Raw genomic sequence first — 18,173 nt, 5'->3', positions numbered from 1 at the left:
TGCGTGGAAAGTTCTTTACTTAGAAGAGGGTTGGTGCCTGGATTGCATTACCAGCGGAGTGGTAGAGGTGGGCACAATAGCGTCATTTAAAATGTATCTAGACAGATACATGAATGAGTAGGGGGCAAAGGAATACAGACCCTTAGAAAATAAGTGACAGGTTTAGATAGAGGATTTGGATCAACACAGGCTTGGAGGGCCGAAGGGCCTGTTCTTGTGCTGTAATTTTCTTTGTTCTTTGTTCTTACCACTTGACTTTCCATGTATTTTTGTGTCATCTGCAAACTTGGCTATAGTATGTTCACTTTCCTCATCTAAGTCACTTATCTATTATGAATAATTGTGTCCCCAACCCTGATCTCTGTGGCATTCCATTAATTACAGGTTGCCATCTTGAAATTATTCTAATTCTCTGCCTTCTGTTAACCAATTTTCTAACCATGCTAACATACTATATGTAACACCTTTTTAAATACCTTCTGGAAGTCCAAATATATTATATCCACAGGGTTCTCTTTATCTGTACCTCTCCATGGAATTATAATAATTCTGACAGGCATGATTTCCTGTGACAGGGATCCGTGTTGGGACCACCTTCATGAAGCCATGCTGACTCTGCTTGATGATATTATGTGCTTCTAAGTGCTCTGCTTTTACATCCTTTATAATACACTCACATATTCCCAATGACACATATTAAGCTAACTGGCCTATAGTTACCAGTTTTTTTGTCTACTTTCCTTTTGAATAAGGATGTTACTTTGACATTTTCCAAGCCTCAGGAACTCAGAATCTAAGAATTCTGAAAAGATGACTACCAGTGCATTCACTATCTTTATAGCTACTTCCTTTAATATCCTTAGATACATCCACTCAGGTCGAAGGGGCTTTATGGCTTTTAGCCCTATTATTTACCCTAGTACTTTTTCTCCAGTGATAGTTCTTGTATTCATTTGTTCTCCCCCTTTTGCCCTTGATTATTTTGTATTTTTCGAATGCTGTGAAGACAGGTGCAAAGTATTTATTCAAATCCTCTGCCATTTGCTAGTTCCCTCCTGTTATTTACGCAGCCTTATTCTCCAAGTGACCAATGTTCACTTTGGCTCTTTCTTTCTTTATATAAAATTAAAGAAGCTCTTGCTTGTAGTTTGATGTTACTTGCAAGCTTACCATCAAGGTTTATTTTATACCTTTTTTTATCATCTTTGCTTCTCAAAATTCTGTCTGTCATTTTGCTTACCACCAAACTTTGTCACATTGTTTGTTTTTCTCTTTCAATTTAATTTATCCTCAATGGTATCCTTAATTTACCTGATTAACCATGTTTGGCTTATTCACTCCCTAGAATCTTTGAGGATGGAAGGCTGTTGGACATTCTTTCAGCCTGATGCCAACTGGCATGTTTAAGTGAGCAGTTAATGCCCATTTAAGAGCCTCATCCTTCTTAGGAAAGTGGTCCCTTGTTCAATGGCACTCAGTGCCTTCTCAAGAAACCCAGCACTGGGAAAGGGAAGTAGTGGAAATCCATCCCCTTGTTCTTGTTGACATCTCTCTCTCTCTCTCTCTCACTCTCTCTCTCACACTCACACAAAGAGGTGGCATGAGGTTATGACTGATGAAGGGCTTATGCCCAAAACATCGACTGTCCTGCTCCTCGGATGCTGCCTGACCTGCTTTGCTTTTCCAGCACCACACTTTTTGACTCTGATCTCCAGCATCTGCAGTATTTGCTTTCTCCTTATGACTGATTCTGCTTGTTACTTTCACAAAATTCCACCTGGGAAATTTCTTCTACCTGAGGAGTTCATTATGTCAGACGTTTGTAAATCTTTATAATTCATTTCAGCAGAGAGAGTTGGAGACCAGGATCATTCAGTAATTCAAAACTGTTAGACAGATGTTTGGATCTGTTGGATCACTGGGCTGGCGCAGTGGCTAAGTGGTTAGCACTGTTGCCTCACAGCACCAGGGTCCTAGGTTCAATTCTAGCCTTGGGTGACTGTGTGAAGTTTGCACATTCTTTCCCTGTGTCTTTGTGGGTTTCCTCAGGGTGCTCTGGTTTCCTCTCACAGTCCAAAGATGTGCAGATCAGGTGAATTGGCCATGCTAAATTGTCCACAGTGTTAGTGCATTAGTGAGGGGTTTAATGTAGGTGAATGGGTCTGGGTGGGTTACCTTTTGGAGGATCTATGTGGACTTGCCTGTTTCCATACTGTAGGGAATCTAATCTAATCATTTACAAGGGAGTCAAGTGTTGGGGTAAGGGTTTGGTTAGCTCAGTTGGCTCTGTGGCTGCTTGTGGTACAGAGTGATGCCAATAATGTGGGTTAAATTCCTCCACCCTCTGTGGTTACTATGATGAACACTCCTTGTCACTTTCTCCCCTTACCAGAGGTGTGGTGACCCTCAGATTAAACCACTACCAGTTGTTTCTTTCTAATGAGAGAGCAGCCCTATGGTTTGGTACGATAATTTTACTGTCATTGGGGTTTGGGAGATGGGTACGATAGTGGAATTGAACTAACAATCTGACGACACCGTCTTTTCGTGTGGCATTGCTAGCCTGAATGCTAAATGGCATACATCTGCTCCTTTCCTTTAAATTGTCATGTTCTTACACATCAAAACATAGATGTGAGAGAAGCACTTCTGGAATTATGTCCAGAAAATAATCGAAGGACTGACAGCATGTGATGAAAATAGTAACGTTGGATAGAGAATTATGTAATCTAGGCCAAATACAATATATATTATATACACATAATATATAATGGAAGAAATAGGACAATTAGATGCAAATTCAGGAGTTCAGTGAAGATTAAGTGCCATTCATCATAATTGACAGTGCAGTAAGACCTGGACAGTATCCTCATTTGGGCTGACACGTGACTAATACTCGTGCCACACATGTGCCAGGCAATGACCATCTCCAACAAGAGAGAATCGAACCATCACCCCTTGGCAATCAGTGGCATCACAATCCTCCACTATCAATGTATTGGGGTTTGCCATTGATTGAAAACTGAATTGGACTAGCCATCTAAGTAGTTTGTCTACCAGAGCGGGTCAGATACTAGAAATTTTAAAATGACTAACTCACATCCTGATTCCCCAAAGCCTCCAATCCACCATCACAAGGCAATATTCAGGTATGTGTGATGGATTTGGAAATTTATCATGGTTTCTTCAGTGTTGCTACATGAAAATCCTCTCTCCCTAAAGGCATTGTGGGTCTATCTAAGGAAGTGGACTACAGTGGTTCAAGAAGGTACTTGACCACCATCTTCTCAAGAGCAACCATAGATGGGCTTAAAAGTCCTTAAGACTATCTAATTACATGCAACCAGTTGGAGAGCTAGAGAAACATTCCTGTATTTTCAGGTAAATTTCCTCATTATGGGCCTGTGGGCAAAAGATTTTACGTCTTGGTGATGTAGCCATATCTTTCCATTAATGGATATATACAATTTTTTTTCAAGGTCTCCAGAAGAATTATGTTATGACCAGGTGAGGAGGGGATATTATCTCCTTTCTTTTGTAAATCCCTCTGGTTTGTTTCAACAGGTATTTTATTTCTTTTATAGAACATAAAAAATTTCAGCACAGTACAGGCCCTTCAACCCTTGATGTTGTGCTGACCTGTGGAACCAATCTGAAGCCCATCTATCCTACACTATTCCATTTTCATCCATATGTTTATCCAATGACCATTTAAATGCCCTTAAATTTGGTGAGTCTACTACTGTTGCAGGCAGTACGTTCCATACCTCTAATACTCTGAGTAAAGAAACTACCTCTGACATCTGTCCTATATCTATCACCCCTCATTTTAAAGCTATGTCCCCTTCTGCTAGCCATCTGAGGAAGAAGCCTCTCACTGTCCACAATATCTAATCCTCTGATTATCTTGTATGTCTCAATTAAGCCACCTCTCAACCTTCTTCTCTTTAATGAAAACAGCCTCAAATCCCCCAACCTTTCCTCATAAGAAAGATTGGGGGATTTAATAGTAACATTCTAGTAAATCTCCTCTGAGCCCTTTCCAAAGCTTCCACATCCTTCCTATAATGTGATGACCAGAAATGTACACAATGCTCCCAAGTATGGCCGAACCAGAGTTTTATACAGCTGCAGCATAGCACCGTGGCTACGAAACTCAGTCCCTCTACCAGTAGAAGCTAATACACTGTATGACTTCTTAAGAACCCTATCAACCTGGGTGACCACTTTCAGGGATCTATGTGCATGAATATCAAGATCTCTCTGCTCATCTACACTACCAAGAATCTTACCATTAGCCCAGTACTCTTTATTCCTGTTGCTCTTTCTAAAGTGAATCACCTCACACTTTTCCAAACTCCATTTGCCACCTCTCAGCTCAATTCTGCAGCTTATCTATATTCCTCTGTACCCTGCAACATCCTTCAGCACTGTCCACAACTCCACTGGTCTTAGTGTCATCTGCAAATTTACTAACCAATCCTTCTATGCTCTCATCTAGGTCATTTATAAAAATGAGAAATAACAGTGTACACAAAGTGGATCCTTGCGATGCACCACTAGTAACTGAACTCCGGGATGAATGTTTCCCATTAACTACCACCCTCTGTCTTCTTTCAGTGAGCCAATTTCTGATCCAAACCACTAAATCACCCTCAATCCCGTGCCTCCATATTTTGTGCAATAGCCTACCGTGGGGAACCTTATCAAACGCCTTACTGATATCCATGTACACCACATCAACTGCTTTATCCTCAAAGAACTCAAGATGGTTTGTGAGGTATGACCTACCCTTCACAAAACTGTGTTGACTATCCCTAATCAACTTATTCTCTCTAATGATTATAGTCCTATCTCTTATTACCTTTTCCAACACTTTGCCCACAATCGAAGCAAGACTCACTGGTCTATAATTACCAAGGTTGTGTCTACTCCCCTTCTTGAACAAGGGGACAGCATTTGCTATTCTCCAGTCTTCTGGCACTATTCATGTAGACAATGATGACATACAATTAAAGCAAAAGACTCGGCAATCTCCTCCCTGGCTTCCCAGAGAATCCTAGGATAAATCCCATCCGGCCCAGCGGACGTATCTATTTTCACACTTCCCAGAATTATTAACACCTCCTCCTCCTTTGTCTAGTTAAAGGTATAGTTAACTGGAGCAAAATGAGAGAGGCAGTTTCAAGGTTTTCATGAATGACTGAAAGAAGAATTTTATTACCCAACAACTTGAGGAAACAATAAAAATGCATCTAAGTTTAAAAGGGAGTATCTGGTACAGACAGGGAAAATTAAGGTTGCACTGTTGACTTTTTTTTAATCTGAGACCAGAGTTATTAAATTGTTGACTGGTAAATCTCAGTGGTGGCAAATTTTGGAGATAGATTTTGAGTTCTCATTGAATGGTTTGTTTCCCCAATTTGCTTTTTCACAAAGCACTGTCTTCTGAGATTATGAGAAATAAGCACGAAGAGAAAGTGAGTCCTCCAGTTGCTGCTTACAAATCAATTTTTTTCTGCTCTGCTATTGAGAAGTAGTTGTGAAAACATAATTCTCTGTATTTTCTAGTGTCCAGACAATGTCCACTCGACTTCTTATTTCCTGTTTAGTGTTTACAAGTTGGTAGAAGAGTTTTGGTTGCCTTTATGTTGACTGCCGCTTTATTTTTAGACTACCTCTTTGCAAGTCATATTTTCAGAGCAGTTAGCACTGCTGCCTCACAGCGCCAGAGACCCGGGTTCAATTCCCGCCTCAGGCGACTGACTGTGTGGAGTTTGCACGTTCTCCCCGTGTCTGCGTGGGTTTCCTCCGGGTGCTCCGGTTTCCTCCCACAGTCCAAAGATGTGCAGGTCAGGTGAATTGGCCATGCTAAATTGCCCGTAGTGTTAGGTAAGGGGTAGATGTAGATGTAGGGGTATGGGTGGGTTACGCTTCGGCAGGGCGGTGTAGACTTGTTAGGCCGAAGGGCCTGTTTCCACACTGTAAGTAATCTAATCTAATCTAATCTCCTCACTTTACCTCCCAATCTACTTTATTGGACCTGGTTTTCATTTGAAGAATTCATGTGAGATACAACATATACCTTTTTATTTTATTATTAGCTCTGACACCTTCATTATCCAAGGAAACCTCATTTTGATCTCTTTTTCTTTTTCACTTTCTGGAGTGTACTTAGCATAAACTTAAAGTTTCTATTCCTTAAAAATCAGCCATTGTTCATTACAGTTCCTCCAATCAGAATCTGGTTCTCTTTTACTTTGCATAACTACATATGCTCTGATGCAGACCCTGACATCATAGTCAGTGATAGTCTGGCTGGAGTAAGGAATCAGTTGCTTAATTCTTTGACGATAAAATAAAAAGCAAAAGTGACATTATTGGGAGAAATAAGAATGTAATGTAATTTTTTTTCAATATAAATAATCAAATAAGAAAGCTATTTAAAAATGGACAACAAATGGGCGGCACGGTGGCACAGTGGTTAGCACTGCTGCCTCACAGCTCCGGATACCCGGGTTCAGTTCCCAGGCAACTGACTGTGTGGAGTTTGCACGTTCTTCCAGTGTCTGCGTGGGTTTCCTCTGGGTGCTCTGGTTTCCTCCCACAGTCAAAAGATGTGCAGGTCACGTGAATTGGCCATGCTAAATTGCCCATAGTGTTAGGTAAGGGGTAAATGTAGGGGTATGGGTGGGTTGCGCTTCGGCGGGTTGGTGTGGACTTGTTGGGCCAAAGGGCCTGTTTCCACACTGTAATGTAATCTAATCTAATCTAATGTAATCTAATCTAATCTAAATGAAAGTTGGAATAAACCCAGATCAACTTTGGAGCTGGAACTAGCAAAGCTGAACCACAATTCCATCTCAAACTTGCAATTTATAATCTTTTAATGATTTGGCCAAATAAGATTAGAAATATCCAAAAATCAGAAGCCTGGGATGGTAAAGCCTCTTTCCCAGGTAGGTAAGGAGGGATTTGAGACCTGCCAGAATTGCTGGCATTTCAGTCTGGTGTTGAGTGCGAAACTGAAGATGATGGAAAAATCCCAGTCAACCTATCTTTAACAAGCCCATTGATGAGACTAATTACCTTTTCTACGCATGGGGTTGGTAGGCTTTCCAAACCATGTCAATGAAAACGACTGTTTGGAACAGGACTGGCACGGACGTTGGTCACATAATACCTGGGCTTTATCTGCTTCCATTCCTGATGTTGCATGCTCAAAAAAAATCAACCTAATGTCTTTTAAGGTGAAAGTGAGGATTGTAGATGATGGAGATCAGAGTCAAAAAATGTGGCGCTGGAAAAGCACAGTAGGTTAGGCAGCATCTGAGCAGCAGGAGAGTTGCTGTTTTGGGCATAAGCTCTTCATCAGCTGTGGTGAAGGACTTATGCCCAAAACGTCGGCTGTCCTGCTCCTCGGATGCTGCCTGAGCTGCTATGCTTTTCTAGCGCCACACTTTTTGACTAATGTCCTTTACTGTTTGGAATGCTTTTAGGAATAAGTAATTTTACTTAAATCTCACTATCTGCTAATGGTTTGTAAGAGATTAAGTTGGATTGTGGTCTGATTAAGCCTGTATTCACCTGTAACCAAGGCAATGTTAGCAGATTCATTTATTACGTATGGTTGGTCACTAAGCCAATCCTTTTCATGTTATATGGTTATACTAACTTTTTATTCTGTTTTCTAAAATTCTTTCTGTAAAGAGAAATGATTTTCTTATCATTGCAGCAAAATTATGCTATAACTTTCTGTTACTTATTGTGATGAAAAGTATAAATTGCACAGGTTACCTATTATGCATAAATATAGTAATTTTCAATTGTGGACTGGAAATACTGTGAAAACTGAGGAAAAGGCTACTGGCCTTATAATGATTTCTTATGATGAATTAGAAGTAGAATGCCTGTTTAACAAAATAAGTTCAAACTATCTAATAACTGTTTTATTAATATAATTTAAGTGTGTAATAAATTGAAACATGAGTAAACCGTTTGGCTATTCGATCCTACTCTGCCCTTCAATGCGATCATGGCTGATCTGCTTCAACTCCACCATTCCTCCCATTCCTATTTCTGTTGATTTACTGGGTGATCAAAAATCTCTCTTATCAAGCCTTGAATATGCTCAACAATAGGTATCCACAGCTCTTTAGAGCTGAGAATTCCAAAGGTTTATAACCCTTTGAGTCAACTTGTCTGATAGTAGAAGCTTTGAACTGAATAGCTGGACATAACAGCTTTCTTTGAATCTGTATGATACTGTTTATGTGGGGCCCTGATATCCTGATTTATGTTCACCTATATTTTAATTTGCTTATCTATTGTCGTGCAGGATTATGAATTATAATTTGCTAAAAGTAAAATGTAAAATATACTATTCAAATCTTGCATCTTTTCCAGTTGTCATGGATGATGATGATGACCGTGATCTGCGAGATGTTATTGGGTATGTATTCTCTTTGTAAAATTATATATATTAAGTAATTTGAATATTGTGTCAGCTTGGTCCAGAAGGTTGTGGGATTTGAAGTCCTACTCTACGTTTTTACCTTAAGACATATGAACAGAAGTAAGCCATTCAGCTCAACAAGTCTGCTCTGCTATTCACTGAGATCATGGCTGATCTGATAATCCTCAATTCCACTTTCTTTCATATTTCCAATAACCTTTACTTCCCTTACTGATTAAAGGTCTGTCTATCCCAACCTTAAATATACTTAATGACCCAACCTCAGCAGTCTTCTATGGTAAGGGATTACACAGATTGTTCGGAGAGAATAAATTCCTTGTCATTTCTGTCGAAAATGTGTGACCCATTGTGATATTATGGCTTCTGGTCCTATACTTTCTCACAAGGTGAAACGACCTTTTTGCATCCATCCTGTCGAGTACTCTAACAATTCTTTCTGTTTCAACCAGGTTGCCAGTCATTGTTCCATATTCTAATGAGTACAGGTCCAATTTACTCAATCACTTTTCATAAGCCAATCCCTCCATATCTGGTTTCAGCTTAGTAAACTTTCTATATTTCCAATGCCTGTATACCTTTCCTTAGATTAGGGCCCCAAAACTGTTTACATTATTCCAGCTATGGTTTGATAAGGGCGTTGTACAGTTTTCGAAAAACCTCCCTATTTTAATATTCTATTTCTTGAAATAAGGGCCAACATTCCATCTGCCTTCCCTATTACCACCTGAACTTGGATGCTAACCTTATGTGATTCATGAATAAGGTCATCCAAATTACCTCTGTTCTATAGCTTTCTGTACTCTATCTTAATATGAATAATGTTCAACCCCTCTGTTCTTTCTGCCAAAATGCAAAACCTCACATTTCCCCACATTATATCTACAGTAATTGTACATTCATTTTTCTGACAGAAGGCATTAATATATTGTAATTAATTGTGGCTCCACAACTGATCCATGTACCAGTACTTCCAGTTTGCCAGCTTGAAAATGCTCCTCCATCTTAACTTTCTGTCTACTATTAAGTAGCCAATCCTCTATCCATGCTAAAACATTACATCCAACAACACTGGTTCTTATCTTATTAAGCAACCTACCTTATCAAATACCTTCTGAAAATCCAAATACATTACAGCTACTTTTTTCTCTTTATCTGTCTTGCTTGTTACCTCCTCAAAGAAATCACGCAAATGTGTCTGGCATGATTTCCTCTTCATGGAACCATGATGAAACTGCTTGATAAAAGTATGTGCTCTAAATGCTGTTTTATTAACACTTCCCTATAACAGACATTGTAAATCGGCCTTTTGTTGCCTATTTTTGTGTCCTTCCCATTTTAAATAAAGGTGGTGTATTGGCAGTTTTCCAAGCCTCTGGGTCTTTTTTCTGAATCTAAGGATTCCTGGAAAAGTACTATCAGATATCCATCATCTCTGTAGCTAATTCCAAGGAAAACCAAGGATGCATCCTCTCAGGCCCAGGAGTCCTATTGATTTTTAGCCCCACTAGTTTCCCTAGTACTTTTTCTCTAGTGATAATTATTTTCAATCCTTTTGCCCCTCTCATTTTTAGTAAGTTATTAGTGTATTGTACTGATAAGACCATAAGACCAAAAGACGTAGCAGCAGAATTAGGTCATTTGACCCATTGAATCTGGTCTGCCATTTGATCATGGATGATATGATTCTTAAGCCCATTCTCTTGCCTTCACCCAGTAACCTTTGATCTCCTTACTGAAGACTGATGCTAAGTATTTATTCAACTTTTCTGCCATTTTCTACTTCCCCATTTTTATTTCCCCTGCCTCATTCTCTAAGAGGCCTGTGTTCACTTTGGATTCTCTATCCCATTTTATATATTTAAAGTAACCTCTTGCCGTCCATCTTGAAATTACTCGTAAGTTTACTCTATCATTTTATTTGCTCCTTTATTTTTTGGTTGTCTTTTGTTGATTTTTAAAACTCTCCTGATCCTCTAATTTAACAGTAATCTATATCTTTTTTTTTCAATCTAGTTTTTCCCTGATTAACCATGGTTAGTTTACCCTGTTCTTAGAATCGTTCCTCATTGGAATTTGTATTTGGTGTGAGCCATGAACTCTTCTTAAAATCTGCTATTGATACTCAAATGTTTTTGTTGCCTCTTTCCCAGTCCATTACAACCAGCTCTGCCCCCATTCCTTTGAACTTACTTTTAAGCTTAGCACAGTTGTTTCTAACCCAAGTTCCTCCCTCTCAAACTGAATACTAAATTACAGCTACTTTTTTCTCTTTATCTGTAATGTGTTATGATTGTTCTTTCCAAGGGATTCTTTTACTCTGTTAATATTTATTAAAGCTGCCTCATTAAACATGACCAGATTCAAAATAACCTGACCCCTGGTTGCATCCTCAACATATCATTCTTATTATTTGTTATTTGGTTCACATAACCTAGGCTGACATTCCAGTGCAAGATTGGAGGAGTACGATATTATTAGATAAGATGTTAAACTGAGAGTTCATCTTATTATTTTGATACATGTTAAAGATTCTGTAGAAATACTTGAAGAGGATGGATTTTTCCTCCCAGGCCCTGGCCAACATTCTCTTTTCATCATTCCACACTTAACAAACACACCCAAAACAGTATATTAAATCATTCATTCATTCATATTCTAACTGGAAGGAAATCAGGATGGCAAGGTGGCTCAGTGGTTAGCACTGCTGCCTCGCAGCACCACGGTCCCAGGTTCGATTCCAGCCTTGGGCAACTGTCATGTGTGGAGTTTGCATATTGTCCTTGTGTCTGTGTGGGTTTCCTCCGGGTGCTCCGGTTTCCTCCCATAGTCCAAAGATGTGCAGGTCAGGTGAATTGGCCATGCTAAATTGCCCATAGTGTTAGGTGCATTAGACAGCGGGAAATGGATCTGGGTGGGTTACTCTTTGGAGGGTTGGTGTGGACTCGTTGGCCTGAAGGCCCTGTTTCCACACTGTAGGGAATTTAATCGAAAAAAACCCTAATCTAATCAAAAAAATTACCAGCCCCCTTTGTCTGTAATACATTGTCTGTAATGCTGCACATTACTGGGAAGGCTTCAAGACCCCTTTAGGCCATGAAAGGGTGTAGATAAATACAAGTTATTTCCAGTAATTGTTTTCTTTATTTTTAGTGTGGTGTTTTAGTAGTATTATCAAAACAAGTAAATGTCAAATGCCTGATATTGCAAGACATCTGTTCAGCACTTGTAAAAGCTTTTTAATGAAAAATGACCACAGCAGCTTACTTCCAGTTGGAGGGGTAGGGTGACCTGTGACTGAAATTCCACCCGACCGCTGATCATTTGCCTTAATTGGCCTTTTCATTATCTCGAACTTCCAGCCACTTGCGAAGAGGTAGCCATTCCCTTTTTTAAAATCTGGCAGGAAAATAGCTCAAGCAAACTGACATGGGGCAGTGGCACACAATTATTCACTGTATGTCAAGAATGCTTTGATTGAAAAGTCCCTATAAAATAGGTAATATAGCCTATTCTTCTTTTAAGGGCAAGTGGTTGACAAAAGAAAACAATGAAAAACATTTTCTGATTCATACCGTTTTAGAAATCACACTGGATGGGCAAAAAAAATGATAAAGAGGAGGTACTGACTATATCTAAAGTACATAGGTTGCATCTTGGTTTGCTGATGGAAGTAAGGGTGAAAATTAGGGAGGTATTGACCCTAATTTTCCAATCCTTTTTATATATGGGATTGCTGTCAGTGGATGAGAGAAATGGTAATGTTGCAGCCTTGATCAAAAAAGGGTGTCCAATTTAACAGAGCAATTACAGAGCAGTGAGTTTAACCTCAGTGGCAGTGAAGCTTTTTGAAATGATAATTAGGACAAAGTTACCAGTCACTAGGACAAGTATGAATTAGTTAATAAAAGCCAATGTGGATTTGTTAACACAAAACCGAAAGAACTGCTCGTGCTGGAAATCTGAAACAAACGAGAAATTGCTGGAAAATCTCAAAAGGTCTGGCAGCATGTGGAGAGAATCAGATTTCTCTCTGGTTTCTCTCCATAGATGCTGCCAGACTTGCTGTGATTTTCCAGCAATTTCTGTTTTTGTTAAAGACAAATTAGGTTTGATTACCTTGATTGAATTCTTTGAGATAGCAGGGAGAGTTAATGTGGGCAGTGTGAATAATGTGTATGTGAACTTTGAAAGCTGTTTGATTACGTGCTTCACAATAGGTGTACGAGTAAAGTTGACTGGAAAAACAAAGAATAATGCAGGCCCTTCGGTCCACCATTCCTGCACCAATACATAATGCCTTTATAATTTAAAAGTCTTTATTCTCTTTGTGGTGTGTATCCCTCTATTCCCTGCCTATTCATGTATCTGTCTAAGTACCTCTATCACCTCCTCTGGAAGTGCATTTCAGGCACTTACATTCTTTGTGTAAAAAAAAACTTGCCTCTCACATCTACTTTGTACTTTCCCCCTTTTATCTTAAACCAGCGTCCCTAGAAATTGACATTTGTATTTTGGGAAAATTACTTCCTACTGTCTATTCTATCTTTGCCTCTCATAAATTTGTAAACTTCTGTCAGATCACCTCTCAGCCTCCCATGTTCAAATGAAAACAAACCAAGTTTGTCCAATCTCTCCTTGAAGCTATTACCCTCCAAACCATGTTAACTTTGCTTAACCATGTCTAACCTAACCGTGTTAATTAAGCAACATCCTAGTAAACCTTTTCTCCAAAGCCCCCTCCAAAGCTTACACTTCCACTAATGTAGCAACCAGGAACTGTTTGCAAAATTCTAAATGTGGTCTTACTAAAGTTCTGTACAACTACAACATGGTTTGTCAATTTTATATTCCATGCTCCAATCAATGAAGACAAGCATACCATATGCCTCCTATAGAACATAGAACGTTACAGCGCAGTGCAGGATCTCAGCCGTCTATGTTGTGCCGACCTTCGAAATTAACCAGATGCCCATCTAACCTACACCATTCCATTATTATCCATATATATGTCCAATGCCTATTTAAATGCCTTTAATGTTGGCGAGGCTACTATTGTTGCAAGCAGGTCATTCCATGCCCCTACTACTCTCCGATTGAAGAAACTACCCCTGATACCTGTCCTAAATCTATCACCCCTCAATTTAAAGCTATGTCCCCTCGTGTTAACCTTCACCATCTGAGGAAAAAGGCTCTAACTGTCCACCCTATTTAATCCTCTGAAGACCTTATACATTTCGATTAAGTCATCTCTCAACCTTCTTCTCTCCAACGAAAACAGCCTCAGTTCCCTCAACCTTTCCACTTAAGACCTTCCTTACATACCAGGCAACATCCTAGTAAATCTCCTTTGAACCCTTTCCAAAGCTTCCACATTCTTCCTATAATGCGGTGACCAGAAATGCAGCCTTGCCAGTGTCTTGTATAACTGAAGCATGACCTTGTGGCTCTGAAACTCAATCCCCCTATCAATAAACACCAACACACCATATGCCTTCTTAACAACCCTATCAACCTGGGTGTCAACTTTCAGGGATTTATGCATCTGGACACCAGATCTCGCTGTTCATCTACACTGTCAAGAATTTTACCATTAGCCCAGTGCTCTGCATTCCTGTTACTTCTTCTGAAGTGAACTACCTCACACCTTTCCGCACTATTTGCCACTTCTCAGCCCATCTCTGCATCTTATCTATGTCCTTGTGTAACCCACAACATCCTTCGGCAATATCCACAACTCTGCCTACCTCAGTGTCATCTGCAAATTTACTAACCCATCCTTCTACGTCCACCTCCAGATTATTTATAAAAATGACAAACAGCAGTGGCCCCAAAACAGGTCCTTGCGGCACACCACTGGTAACTGAGCTCCAGGATGAACATTTCCCATCAGTCATCACCCTCTGTCTTAGTTCAGCTAGCCAATTTTGATCCAAAATGCTAAATCATTTTCAATCCTGAAACTCCTTATTTTGTTCAATAGCCTCCCATGTAGAACCTTATCAAATGCCTTACTGAAGTCCATATACACCACTATCAACCACCTTTCCTTCATCCACCTATTTCTCGAAGAACTCAATAAGGTTAGCGAGGCACGACCTACCCTTCACAAAACTATGTTGACTATCCCTAATCAGATTATTCCTTTCCAGATGATTATAAATCCTATCTCTTCTAAACTTTTCCAACACCTTACCTACAACTGAAGTAAGGCTCACTGGCCTATAATTAGTAGGATTGTCACAACTCCCCTTCTTAAACAAGGGAACAACATTTGCTGTCTTCCAGTCTTCTGGCACTATTCCTGTCAACAGTGATGACATAAAGATCAAAGCCAAAGGCTCCGCAATCTCCTCACTGGCTTCCCAGAGAATCCGAGGATAAATCCCATTCAGCCCAAGGGTCTTGACTATTTTCAGATCTTCCAAAATTGCTAAAATCTCATCTTTGTCAACCTCAATCCTGTCTAGTCTTGTAGCCTGTATCACCATATTCTCACTAACATTGCCCTTTTCCAATATGAATACTGACGAAAAGTATCATTAAGCTCTTCCCCTATGTCCTCAGATTTCACACACAACTTCCCACTACTATCTTTGATTGGCCTTAATCTTACTCTAGTCATTCTTTTATTTCTGATATATTTATAGAAGGCCTTAGGGTTTTCCTTGATCCTATCCGCCAACAACTTCTCATGTCCCCTTCTGGCTCTTATTAGCCCTCTTTTTAGATCTTTTCTGGCTAACTTATAACTCTCAAGCCCCCTAACTGATCCTTCATGCCTCATCCTCACATAAGCGTTCCTCTTCCTCTTGACAACAGCTTCAACTTCTTTAGTAAACCACGTTTCCCTCTCTCGACAACTACTTCCTTGCCTGATAGGTGTATACTTATCAAGGACCGCAGTAACTGTTCCTTGAATAAGCTCCACATTTCGAGTGTGTCCATCCCCTGCAGTTTCCTTCCCCATCCTATGCATCCTGAATCTTGCCTAATCGCATCATAATTCTCTTTCCCCCAGTTATATCTCTTTCCCTGCGATATATACCTATCCTTGCTCAATACTATTGTAAACAAAACCGAATTATGGTCACTATCGCCAGAGTGTTCACCTACCTCCAAATCCAACACCTGGCCAGGATCATTCCCCGGTACCAAATTCAATATGGCATCACCCCTTGTTGGCTATCTACATATTGTGTCAGAAACCCTCCTGCATACATTGAACAAAAACTGACCCATCGAAACTACTTGACCTATAGTATTCCCAGTGAATATTCGGGAAGTTAAAGTCCCCCAGAACAAATACCCTGTTACTCTAGCTCCTATCGAGAATCACCTTTGCTATCCTTTCCTCTACATCCCTGGAGGCCTGTAGAAAACTCCCAAAAGGGTGACCTCTCCTTTCCTGTTTCTAACCTCAGCCCAAACTACCTCAGTAGATGTAATACTACGCTTGATTAACAATGCCACATCCCCGCCCCTTTTACCATCTCCTCTGTTCTTGCTGAAACATTTAAATCCCGGAATCTGCAACAACCATTCCTATCCCTCCTCTAGCCATGTCTCTGAAATGGCCACAACATGAAAATCCCAGGTTCCAACCCATGCTTCATGTTCACCGACCTTATTCCGGATGCTCCTGGCATTGAAGAACACACATTTCAAACCAACATCCTGATTGCTGGTGCCCTCTCGCGACCTTGTAAACTTATCTCTGACATCACTATCCTCACCCTACTTGACCACCTTATCCAGGGAACTGTGGACCTGTAAGCCTAGGTCCCACTGTATGTTAATGCTCTAACTGTTCTGCCATTTACTGAATACTTCCTTCCTGCATCACCTCACATTTGTCTACATTAAATTCCGTTTCCCATTTCTCTTCCCAAATCTCCAGCCTATCTTTTTTCCTGCTGTATGCTCTTGACAATCCTCCTGATTATCTGCAGCTCCCCAACCTTTGTGTCATCCACAAACTTACTAATCAAACCACCTACATTTTTCTCCAGATCGGGATATATATATTACAAACAACAGGGTCAAGTTTAACATGGATATGAAAGTGGATAAATAACAGGGAATGGTGTAGTGGTGAATGGTTGCTTTTTGGACTGAAAGAAAATATACAGTTGTGTCAATACTAAGGTACTGCCTTTTATGGTACAATGTAATAACTAATTTGGGTCTCGACACTAAAATTGGAAGTTTAGTGAACATTGAGAATGATGATAGATATGAGGAGAACGTAACTGGGCTGGTGAAATTGGTGGACACATGACAGGTCAAATTTAATGCAAAGAAATGCAAACTGATACATTTTGGTCAGAAGAAAGGACAGGCAATATAAAATTATAAGTACGTTTCTAAAGGGGTGAAAGAACAGAAATTTGTGGGTATGTGTGAAGATGGTAGGATAGATTGAGAAAGTGATTAAGAAAGTCCACAAATCTTTATAACTAAGAGTGCAGAGTATAAAAGCAAGAGGTTATAAAGATCCTTTATAAATCATTGGCATGCTCACAACTGGAGTATTATGTCTAACTGGAGTTTAGGGAGGAGTGGAATCCTGAGAAAGGGTGCAGAATATATTTACTGAAATGGTTCCAGTGATGAGCGACATCAGTTATGTGGATAACTTGATGAAACTGTGCTTTTCTCCTTAGAGAAGGCAACTTTGAATGGGTATTAGATAGAGCCTTTTAAAACTCATAATATGTACAGGTTAGAAACCTTACCTTTGGTTGAAGAATAAATGGTGGCATAAGTCAAAATATTTCTATACATTGAGTGTTCGGAACTAGAATGTGCATCTGGACGTGGTAGCGACAGATGCAATCTCTGCTTTCATAACAGAATTGGATAGTTATCTGAGATGAATACATTTGCAGGACGCTGGGGAAGAGACAAGGGTGTGGTACCAGCTGAGTTGTTCTTGCAGGTACATTGACACAGTGGACTGAATGTTCTCCTTCTATGCTGTTATGATGCTATGATCCTCTTTGCCTTTACTCTAACTTCTACGATCAATTTTTCTTTACTTGTGTCTGGTTTGTTACACTATCACCTGCAATTTTTTTTGTGTCCTATTCTGCTCTTAATCATTAATTCGTTTCTGTGTGTTTCGGACCTTTGTTTCTTGGAATCTTGATTACAGTAGATTAGTGTGCCATTACATCATGTCACAATAAGGGTTTGTTCTCTTTAAATTCCCCAGTTCATTCCTGATTTCTGAGTCTTAAGTTGGGGCGGTGAGGAGTTGTACAGCACAGGTGAGACATTTTTGACAAAAAGTTAGGGGAAATTAGAGGACATTCCAGTTTTGTCCTTTCAGATTTATAGTGGCTAATTATACAGCTCAATAGACAAAGGCATGTAACTGGTATAATCTCCAAAGCCTTCTTCACTGATGTATGAGTGGAAAGATTCTTAAAACATTGAAAAACAAAATCAAACTCTTCATATTTTGCCTTTTATTTGCTTCTACATTAAGTTTTTTTCTAGTGCAATCTCTAAAGAAGTATCTTTAATGTTCAGAGTGCTGTAGAAAAAACGTTTGGACTTAATTCTGCCACATTTCTGGCTTGTTTCAGATAAACATCCATTCAATTTCATTGCAATCATCTATTTTCTGTAAAAAAAATTCGAACTGACCTCCTATCCATGGGCAGGATTTTGGCCCTGATGTATAGGCAGGAGC

General features: G+C 39.7%; 1 protein-coding gene across 7 annotated transcripts in view; it reads left to right on the top strand.

Annotated features, from left to right (window-relative positions):
• The window catches only part of bicral (BICRA like chromatin remodeling complex associated protein), a 91,443-nt gene that overhangs the window by 28,456 nt on the left and 44,814 nt on the right, over positions 1-18,173 (top strand). For 6 of the 7 annotated variants that reach the window (XM_072580696.1, XM_072580693.1, XM_072580697.1 and 3 more), the window contains one exon: positions 8,407-8,452. In XM_072580696.1, the coding sequence (XP_072436797.1) occupies positions 8,412-8,452 (41 nt within the window). In that variant the 5' untranslated portion in view covers positions 8,407-8,411. Of the gene's footprint in view, positions 1-3,489; positions 3,508-8,406; positions 8,453-18,173 lie in introns of those variants that run through there. The other variant, XM_072580698.1, reaches the window with a different exon arrangement.

This window comes from Chiloscyllium punctatum, chromosome 11, assembly GCF_047496795.1.
Source record: "Chiloscyllium punctatum isolate Juve2018m chromosome 11, sChiPun1.3, whole genome shotgun sequence".
In the NCBI taxonomy this organism is placed as follows: domain Eukaryota; kingdom Metazoa; phylum Chordata; class Chondrichthyes; order Orectolobiformes; family Hemiscylliidae; genus Chiloscyllium; species Chiloscyllium punctatum.
This window is presented reverse-complemented; position numbering and strand designations above follow the sequence as displayed.